This window comes from Triticum dicoccoides, chromosome 2B (assembly GCF_002162155.2).
Source record: "Triticum dicoccoides isolate Atlit2015 ecotype Zavitan chromosome 2B, WEW_v2.0, whole genome shotgun sequence".
NCBI classification, from domain to species: Eukaryota; Viridiplantae; Streptophyta; class Magnoliopsida; order Poales; family Poaceae; genus Triticum; species Triticum dicoccoides.
Window position 1 is genome coordinate 698,127,853 of NC_041383.1, and position 11,052 is coordinate 698,138,904.

At 49.2% G+C, this 11,052-nt stretch overlaps 1 protein-coding gene across 1 annotated transcript; it reads right to left on the bottom strand.

Annotated features, from left to right (window-relative positions):
- Window positions 1-268: 268 nt before the first annotated feature.
- Window positions 269-742, bottom strand: LOC119361166 (ethylene-responsive transcription factor 1B-like). The gene has a single exon (XM_037626510.1). The coding sequence runs from the start codon at window positions 740-742 to the stop codon at window positions 269-271; it is 474 nt and encodes a 157-aa protein (XP_037482407.1).
- Between the last annotated feature and the right edge of the window lie 10,310 nt (window positions 743-11,052).

The following is an 11,052-nucleotide window of genomic DNA, read 5'->3' on the forward strand; positions in this document are numbered from 1 at the left end:
GTGGCTCCATTTAATATGATAACATGATATGTGATGCAATGGATTAGGGGAAAAGTTCCACTGCACCACCAAGACAGCAATGCATACACAAATGCAGCTAGCTAGGCAAGGAGAAAAGAAGGAAAACTGTTTCCTGTCGTACACGAATTTACTTAGGTACTGTATACACATTGCATTTTCTTCAGACACTGAGAAGTCGCATGCGATGCGATCAATTTGACACGAGCCCACGGGAGCTATGCTAATCCAAGCACACAAGCTCGCAATGTCAGAACGACGACGTCGCCGTTGTATGGAAATGATCCATGGGCGGCTCGGACACCCAGAGGAGCTCCTCCAGGTACTCGGCGCCCAGGTCCTCCAGCACCACCACGCCCGCCGTTGCCGGCCGTGCGTCCTCCTTCACGGCGGCGACCCGGGGCTGCTTCACAGGCTTCTTATCGGGCGACCGCCTGCGCATGCGGTGGCGGCGCTTGAGCTCGAGCACGGGCGAGCCCACGACGGCGCCGAGCGCGAGCGCGCGGAGCGACTCCCGGACGCGCTCGACGGGGAAGTTGAGCACTGCGGCGTCACCGCGCGCGGAGAAGGCGGCCTGGTCGTAGGCCATGGCGGCCGCCTCCGGGCTGCCGAAGGTGCCGAGCCACACGCGGGCGCCGTTCCGCGTCGAGTCCCGGATCTCGGCCGCGAACTTGCCCCACGGGCGCGTGCGCACCCCGATGAAATCCTTGGCCATAATGGGCATGGCTCCCGTGGCTTGGTGACCGGCCCTTCGGCGAGCTGCTGCCCACGGGCACATGTGGTGCAGCAGCCCCCACGCCCGTCATGTCGGAGGAGGACGAGCTTGAAGAGAGAGAGGGGTCAGAGCAGGAGGCACGATCCGTGGACTCCAAGAGGGTGCTGAGGAAGGCCATGTCGTCCATGTCGCTCATGTCGAAGTCAGACGACGGTGCGGCGGCGTAGCGGTGGTGCTGGTAGTAGGATCCCGGCGGGGAGGTGACGGCGAAATGCTGCTCCATTGGGTTGACCGGCCGAGGCTGATCGATGGGGAGAAACAGCGGCTGCTTCCTGCTTGGTTCGGGGTTTTGCGGGGCTTGACAAGCAACAGGAAACGCTTGGGGGTTTTATACAGCTCTCCAGTAACCCACCTACATAAACCTCATGATTTGATCGGACCAATTTAAAAAGGGAACGGGCTACGGAGCTCAGCGATGATCTAACCATGACATCAAAGCGTGCCAACCAGCGGGTACGAGGCAACCAGCGGGTGCGGTGCAACTGAGAAAGACTCGCCGGACACAGGAAGCGGCAGAATGCTCCCTCGGGCTTACGTAGGGCGGCGGGATACGAAGAAACACCAGGGCGTCGGCATCGAGATTCAGAGGTGTTCGGAGGAGCTTCACCATGCCCTTCCGCTATGGTGTGAAGTTCCAGGGTGGGATTCCTCCTCCCTCGGATGGGTGCCTTCTTTGTTTTGCGTCATTTTAACTTTACAGTTTGTCTAATTCACATCTAGATGTTTTTTAACGATGTCACATCTAAGTTTCCACAAATATATAATGCAGCAACAAAAAACAAAAAAAATTAGGACAAAAAAATAGACTACAAATAGAGTGGACATCAGTCTATGTCACATCTGGATGTGTCCTAGACAGACCCTTAACTTTAACCATAAATTTCATTCACAATATATCAAGTATAGGTCACAAAAGTTTACATCACTGAAAACTATAGTACGTCTTAACATGAATTGAACGGTATAATTTTCGTGGCATAAAATATTTGTTTTTATTTATGAGAACTTTTTTGATCTATTTATCATCAATCATGGCAAAGAACACAAATAATAATAATAAAATACATCCACATCCGTAGACACCTACCGACGACTATAAGCACTAGCGTCAGTAGCATACCTAGCGGGGGTGCCATGGCACACCTATAATTTTGAGAAATATATTTTACCATGTAATGATTGGTTGATTTTCAAGGCCCATCCAAGCTAGTTGAAATAGACCTTAGTTTTTTTACAGTGTGCAGAACCTTCGTTTCATTTTCGGGTCTGCCACTGACTGGTGTGAGCTGTCATTACCCCTCCCTTACAGAAGAGGGGGTCGTCGATGGTGACATGTCCATCGAGGCGAGGGCCCATGTGTGGCTTGGTGAATGTCTAGGTCTGGGCATTGTCACACAAATAGGGCGCGAGCGTGTTGATCTTTTGAGTATTATGCATTTAAAGCTCATACACCTTAAATTGTACTCATATATAATTTATATCACAGAGCGAGTGTTTTTGTATAACAAGATGTAGCTCCTGTCACTTTGGCTTTTTAGGGTTCCGCTACAGTGTGATGACGCGGTCCCTCCTATTCTCTCTGATGCTTCTTCACCCACCCCTCGCCCGCACCTTTGCTGCCTTTCTCCGCTGCACCCCTCATTCCCTAACTTCTCCTTTCTTTTCATTGACAACTCGATTGTCCCCATTCCTCCTTACTACACGATAGCCTTGCTACTCCACAAATCCACCTCCATCGAGCGTCGTCTTCCGCCACAGCCTCCTTTGACAGTGCCAAGTAGGGATGTTGCTGCTTCCGGTCAATCCAACATTTAATCCCCTAGGGAGCATACTATCTTTCTGGCTATTGGTGTGTCACCACCTCATCATCATTCCCAAGTTCCAGTGACAACATCACTCGTTGTAGTTGCCCTAGGCCGATAAGTGCTCTCAGCCCCTCCTCACCCACCTTTTCTCTTTCTTCATATTCATTTTTGATACTCTTCTTGCTCAAGCATGTCCCTACGACCTTGGTTGGGTAGATTCTTCAACTTCAAGAGGTTGTCTTTTTCTCGGGAAAAACTTCCGATCCATTCATCGAATATTATGGAAGTACAAAGACAAAAAATTACATCCATGTTCATAGACCACCAACGACGATTACAAGCACCAGAACTAGCCGAAGGCCCGCAACCATCATCGCCGTCTCTTACGAAGCCTGGCAAACCTCGTTGTAGTACATAGTTGGTAAGTCATCATGCTAAAGACCCGAAGGACCAACACACCAGAACATCAACCATCGCCGATGAAGAGAACTGTAGATCGGAAGGATCAAATTCGTAAGTACACAAACACATATGAACAAAGACCAGATCCACCGAAGCCAAACAACCGAATCACACGCGATCCATCGGAGACACACCTCCACACACCTTCCAACAATACGAGACGCACCGGCGGGACGGGGCCTAGGCAGAGAGAGCTTTATTCCATCTTCAAGGTGTCGCCGCCGCCTTGCCTCCCTGAGCATGACACAAACCCTAAACACACTAAAAAATATCTAAAAACCGAAGCAGGAGCCCTTCCAATGGCAAGGCCGGAATCCAGCATGCCTCCATGACCCTAAGGTCGTAGAAGACAAGGCAGATCAACACCGGTGCCGGCGGGAGGCAGGGAAACCCTAGACACGTGGGAGTCTCTCGTGGGGAGGATAAAAAACGTTTCGAGGTGATACTTCCAAGAGGTTATCTATCCCGTTGAATAGCCGTTTAGAATAGGAAGTGGTGGTCAAATCGGTATAAACCTGGACGTTGATTAGCCGATTCGCTGTAGAGACGCGGTGTGCAGGTTTGTAACCCAGGGCTTGTTTGACCGAAGATCAGCCGGATGCGAAGGCTGAACGACCTGGACGATATATCCTGACCGTTGAAAATCGTTAAACCTGGTTGCGGTCATATCATGAACATTGAAAACCGTTAAACCAGCTAGTAAGACTCCTAGTTGCGGAAGGCCTTCTCCAGCCCCTCTGACGGCGGGGCTACCCGTCGCCGCCCTCCAAATCAGAGGAGGCGCAAGGATCAGCGGGTGGCGGACCTCATCGAGCTGCCACTCCAAGGCACTCCGAGGCCACTCACCAGAGGCAAGGCCAAGCAGCTCGCGAGATGCTGTGGTCTGAATGCGGATCTAGTTTTGTCTGACGCATCCCACTCGGACGACGCGGGTGGAGTCTCTGCTACCTCTGGGTCCAGCAGGTCCGCACATGTTTAGATGCTTCTGTAGCGCTGTTCGATCGGAGGATTGCCTTGCCAGCATGCTAGTTCATCTTTCTGCTTTATATAGCGTCTTTGTGCTCGTCTCGCATCATCTTGTATGGCCTTTAGAGGCCCTGTATCTGCATTGTACTGCATGTTTCCCCTTCATATCAGTCTTTTCTCTTAGATCATGTAAGCTCCTACATGTAAGCTCCCACGAGCAACCCAACTTCTATGCCAATGCAACGAGATGCTTTCCTTTCAAATATGCGCATAACTAGTTGGAATGTTAGAGGACTTGGTGATTCTGACAAATGCTCCCTAGTCAAGGACGCTCTCTTGGCTAGTAGATCGAGTGTTGTTTGCTTGCAGGAGTACAAGCTGCAGGCAGTGGACAGGACGAAGGCTGCTGCCTTTCTCCCTCACAACTTGAAGAATTTTGCTTATATGCCTGCCTCAGGCTCCTCGGGGGGGGATTATTGTGGCCTGGAATGATGATTTACAGGGTGTGAAAGTGGCCAAAAACAGATTTTGTGTTACCATGCAGTTCCAGTCAAGCAGTAACAATAACAACTTTGCACTATCTGCTATCTATGCTCCATGTGAAGATGGTGATAGGCCGCAGTTTTTCGAAGCCATGTCTGAGATGGCTGCGGCAGTCAGTGGATCCTGGATTCTTGTAGGGGATTTCAACATGTATAGGTTTGAGCATGAAAAATCCAGGGGCAGAAGAAACTGGGCACTCATGGACACCTTCAACTCCTGGATTCGAGAGCATGCACTGGACGATATCGAGATTTCCAACCGCACGTTTACATGGTCTAACAGAAGGGTGCAGCCAACTTTTGTAAAGCTGGACAGAGTTCTTGTCAATGCTGAGTGGAACTTGAACTTTGCGGACACTACAACGACCGCCCTACCAGCTGTTACATCAGATCACATTCTCATTGGAGTAGACATATGCAGAGAGGCGCCCAAGTGCTCGTTTTTCAGGTTCGAGAACCATTGGCTGCTGATGCCGGAAGCACGAGAGTTGATCAATGAGAACTGGCAAAGGGGCAGCCGGGTTTTTGCTTCAATGGCAACTCTTCTTAACTTCAAGCTGAGACGGGTCCGGGCTGCTGTGAGGAAATGGGACAGGGCCAAAAAACCACTACAACTAACACTGGATAATTGTAAGCATGTGGTTCAGTTTTTGGATACAGTGGAGGAACGGCGCCACTTAACAAGGCTAGAGATCTCTTTAAGAAGGCATGCGAATGCAAAAGCACAACAGGTCATCCTCTGGCAAACAATGGCATGGAGGCTCCGCGCAAAGATTCGGGGTTGCACGCTCGGGGACGAGAACACACGTTTTTTCCATGCTGCAGCTAATTAGCACCACAAAAAGAATAAAGTGAGGCTCCTGATACAAGACGGAGTCCAGTTTTTTGGAGAGAATGACAAGCTACGGATTGCAACAGAGTACTATAGGGCTTTGCTGGGACAAACATCCCCCTCCTTGCCAACGATTGACCTCTCCCAGCTATATGACAGTGCTGACCTTGGGGTGTTGGAAGAACCGTTCACATGGGCGGAGATTGTTACAGCCATCAAGAAGAGTCCGAACAATAGAAGCCCGGGACCTGATGGTTTCACAAATGAGTTCTACAACTGCTTCAGGGAGGTTTTGAAGGAGGATCTGATGCGTTTCTTTCAGGAATTTTATGAACTGGGTAGCAGCTTGCACGGCATCAATGTGGCAAACATTGTGCTTATACCCAACAAAGACGCACCAACGGATATCAGAGACTTCCGCCCCATCTCATTGGTACACAGCTTGCCCAAGCTGATTACTAAAGTGCTTGCCGCACGACTGCAACGCCTCCTCCCAGCCATGATTCATCCACTGCAGTCCGGTTTTTTACCTGGGTGATGCATTATTGAGAATTTTATTTTAGCAGCTGAGTTGGTACAGCAAGCAGCCAAGAGAAAGAAACCTATGATTGTTCTGAAACTGGATTTTCGGAAGGCTTTTGACAGTGTCAGTTGGGATGCCCTTCTCCAAAATTTTCAAGCAAGGGGTTTTGGGAACCGTTGGAAACACTGGATCTCCAGCATTTTCAAGTCAAGCTCCTCTCAAGTCCTTCTCAATGGCCAGATTGGGGAGAAGATACAATCCAAATGTGGCCTCAGGCAGGGGGATGCACTGTCACCTTACCTTTTTATATTAATTGCTGATGTTCTACAAAGGTGTTGTGACAGAGAGCATCAAGCTGGTCTGCTCAAACATCCGCTCGGGAGGGAGGGGCCTTTCCCTGTCCTACAGTACGTAGACGACACCCTCCTTTTGATATAAGGGGATACACAACAAGTTGGCATCATCAGGAGGGTCCTTGAATCTTTTTCAGCCTTCACTAGCCTATCGATTAATTTCCAGAAGAGCTCCTTCGTCCCTATTTGCGTTGATCCGGCAGTTTGTCAACAGATTGCTCAAATTCTGCAGTGTCAACCGTCTGCTTTCCCGTGCACTTATCTTGGGCTGCCCCTCTCAACACATAAGATCACTCACGAGCTGCTAATGCCTGTTATTCACAAAGTGGACAAACGACTCTCAGGTTGGCTGGCCACTTTCCTTTCTTGGGGAGGACGGCTAACTTTGACTAATGCTGTCCTGGCAGCGATCCCCAGCTACTTCATGGGCTGCTTTGTCTGGCCCAAGCAATCCTTACAGCAGCTAGAGCAGATTATGAGGGGCTTTCTGTGGCAAGGAAAGAATCACGCTCAAGGTGGGCAGTGCCTGGTGGCATGGGATTATGTTACCCTGCCGTAGCAGAATGGAGGTTTGGGCGTACGAGACCTTGATGCACATAACTTGGCAATGATAAGCAAGATCATGACAAGGATCCTACAGCCCAGTGATGTGCCATGTTACCAATGGTTCGCATCAACATATTGTCATAAAGAAATACCACTTACAGTGCGCACTAAGGATACTGCCATTTGGCGCGGCATCAAATCTTCTATTCAGTTTGTCATACAGTCCACAAGGTGTGAACTTGGGGATGGCACCACTATATCATTCTGGTATGATCTTTGGATTACAAGTGGCCGGCTATCCAACTCCTTTCCAACCCTTTTCACCTTTGCCCGATGCAAGTCTTGCATAGTTGCCTCACAGTACGTTTCTGGACACTGGATGATTCAGCTTCATCCCAATCTATCCTACACAGCGCTGCGGGAGCTTGAAAGACTAACCCAGGTACTTAGTTGCAACTCACCAACAACTGCTAGAGTAGACGTTAGGAGACCAATTGCCTTTGACAGCAAGATTTCTACCGCTTTTTTCTACAAGATGCTTACGTTCAGGGGCAGGGACTGCCCGTTGGCTCGTTATATTTGGGACCAAATCATACCCAAACGGCACCGTGTCTTTCTATGGCTGGCCCTCAAGGATAGGCACAACACCCAGAATAACATGATAAGGAAGCACTGGACGAGGCTAGTAACACATAACGGATGTGATCTATGCCCAGCAGCCGAGACTATGCATCATATTCTGCTTAGATGCAAACTTGCACAAACTATTTGGGCAAAGGCCGGCCTTCTGGAGCTGGCAGTTTCATGTGAGTCTACAACAGATTTTTTGGGCTCTGACATACCAAAGGAGGCACATGGCAATCTCTGGAATGTTTTCTTTGCAGCTGCTGCTGTTGCGCTTTGGCATGCTCGGAACGAGCAAGTTTTCCACAACAAGTGATGGACATCTGGAAGGGTGCTTGTTGAGGTGGCCGACCTGATCAAACTATGGACTCTGCGAGCACCCGCGGGAAATGTCAGGGAACGTTTATCTTCTTGGGCTGATGTAATGGTGCGAGAATAGCTGCAAAGCTTTTTCTTTTTCTTCCCTTCCTTCCTACCTTCCCTTGTTCTTCTTCTAAGGCTTGGCGTTGGCCTGCTGCACGTTCTGTGCTGCGCTCATAACGCCTTCATGTAAAACGACTTTGGTCGCTCAGGCTACGGCCTGTTTTGAATGCATAAGGTAGAACATGATCTACCTTTTCTTTCAAAAAAAAGACTCCACTAGTCACAAGACTTCTTACCAAGTTAACCAATTCTACGCTATATCACCGACTGTTATGTTGAATAGGTGGTGATATAGCGTAGAATTCTAAAAAAAGCACTAATTAAGTGCAATATAATAGTTACTGTAGCATGGACCGCCAGGAATTAATATGCAAATGAACGGTAGAGGTAATCTTGTTCAACTAGGTTTAGAGTATGCAAACGCTGACCACCTAAAACGGAAGAAACACAAGCACGGACCTGGGACAGTCCTGCAACGGCAATGAGGCTTAGGGATCTCAAACTCACGGACCATCAAACCGCTCGCATACGTCTGGACGTGTTGTGCCGTTCAACTTGGTCATGTATTAGTCCGCTAGGCGATCCAGATGCTTCTGACTGTCCACCCAAACCCCCTCCCTGGCCTAAGCGCTTCCCGCCTGAAAGGGGCTGTGACGCCCCCGATTCAATCGTACACTAATCATGCACGCAAATGTGTACGATCAAGATCAGGGACTCACGGGAAGATATCACAACACAACTCTACAAATAAAATAAGTCATACAAGCATCATAATACAAGCCAGGGGCCTCGAGGGCTCGAATACAAGTGCTCGATCATAGACGAGTCAACGGAAGCAACAAAATCTGAGTACAGACATAAGTTAAACAAGTTTGCCTTAAGAAGGCTAGCACAAACTGGGATACAGATCGAAAGAGGCGCAGGCCTCCTGCCTGGGATCCTCCTAACTACTCCTGGTCGTCGTCAGCGGGCTGCACGTAGTAGTAGGCACCTCCGGGGGAGTAGTCGTCGTCGACGGTGGCGTCTGGCTCCAGGGCTCCAGCATCTGGTTGCGACAACCAAGTAGAAGGGAAAAGGGGAAAAGAGGGAGAAAAGCAACCGTGAGTACTCATCCAAAGTACTCGCAAGCAAGGAGCTACACTACATATGCATGGGTATATGTGTAAAGGGCCATATCAGTGGACTGAACTGCAGAATGCCAGAATAAGAGGGGGATAGCTAGTCTTAACGAAGACTACGCTTCTGGTCACCTGTCTTGCAACAGGTAGAAGAGGACGATCTGAAGTCCTCCAAGTAGCATCTCCAGGTAGCATCTCCAGTAGCATCTCCAGTAGCATCACATAGCATAATCCTACCCGACGATCCCCTCCTCATAGCCCTGAGAGAGAGCGACCACCGGTTGTATCTGGCACTTGGAAGGGTGTGTTTTATCAAGTATCCGATTCTAGTTGTCATAAGCTCAAGGTACAACTCCAAGTCATCCTGTTACCGAAGATCACGGCTATTCGAATAGATTTAACTTCCCTGCAGGGGTGCACCACATAACCCAACACGCTTGATCCCATTTGGCCGGACACACTTTCCTGGGTCATGCCCGGCCGCGAAAGATCAACACGTCGCAGCCCCACCTAGGCAAAACAGAGAGGCCAACACGCCGGTCTAAACCTAAGCGCACAGGGGTCTGGGCCCATCGCCCATAGCACACCTGCACGTTGCGAGGGCGGCCGGAAGCAGAACTAGCCCCCTTAATACAAGAGCAGGCTTACGTTCCAATCCGGCGCGCGCCGCTCCGTCGCTGACGTCTGAAGTGCTTCGGCTGATACCACAACGCTGGGATACCCATGACTACTCCCGCGTAGATGGTTAGTGCGTATAGGCCAGTAGCCAGACTCAGATCAAATACCAAGATCTCGTTAAGCGTGTTAAGTATCCGCGAATGCCGAACAAGGCCAGGCCCACCTCTCTCCTAGGTGGTCTCAACCTGCCTTGTCGCTCCGCCACCAAGTAACAGTCAGGGGCCGTCGGGAACCCAGGCCCACCTCTACCGGGATGGAGCCACCTGCCCCTTCAGCCCCCAACTCCGAACAGTATCACAGGTAATGTAACAATGTAAAGTATATAGTATATGCCCGTGATCACCTCCCGAAGTGATCACAGCCCAGTAGTATAGCATGGCAGACGGACAAGAGTGTAGGGCCACTGATGGAACACTAGCATCCTATACTAAGCATTTAGGATTGCGGGTAAGGTATCAATGACTGTAGCAGCAATGACAGGCTATGCATCAGAATAGGATTAACGGAAAGCAGTAACATGCTACACTACTCTAATGCAAGCAGTATAGATAAGAGTAGGCGATATCTGGTGATCAAAGGGGGGGCTTGCCTGGTTGCTCTGGCAAGAGAGAGAGGTCGTCAACTCCGTAGTCGAGCTGGGCAGCAGCAGCGTCGGTCTCGTAGTCTACCGGAGAGAAGAGGGGGAAGAAACAATGAATACCAAGTAAACAGATGCATATCGATGCATGACATGCCAAGAAGCGATGCTAGGCGTGCCCTAACGTGGTATGAGGTGGTACTGGTTAAGGGGGGAATCATCCGGGAAAGTATTCCCGGTGTTTCGTGTTTTCGGGCAGAGGAGCCGGAGGGGGAAAGTTGTGGGTTCGATAGGTTAGGGGGGTGTGGCGGACGAACGGACTGCGTATCCGAATTCGCCCCGTCGTTCTGAGCAACTTTCATGTTGAAATTATTTTAATCCGAGTTACGGATTAAAAGATATGATTTTTTTAAAGATTTTATTAATTTCTGGAATTTAATCAATTAATTATTTAATACGAAAAATGGAATTATGACGTCAGCATGATGCCATGCTGACGTCAGCAGTCAACAGGGTTGACTAGGTCAACCCTGACATGTGGGTCCCGTTCGTCATACTCTGTTAACTAATTATCTTAGTTAAGTTTAATTAACAGTAGTTAATTAGGTTAATTAGTCATTAGGTTTAATTAATCAGGATTAATTAAATTAATTATTTACTTAATCAATTAATTAATTAATTTTATTCATTATTATTTTTATTAATTATATTTATCTAAATTCCTTTTCCCTTTTCTTTTATTTTAAAAACGTCCTGGGGGTGGGGCCCCATGTCATAGGCAGGGGGGTGGACCGGTCAGCCCAGCTGACC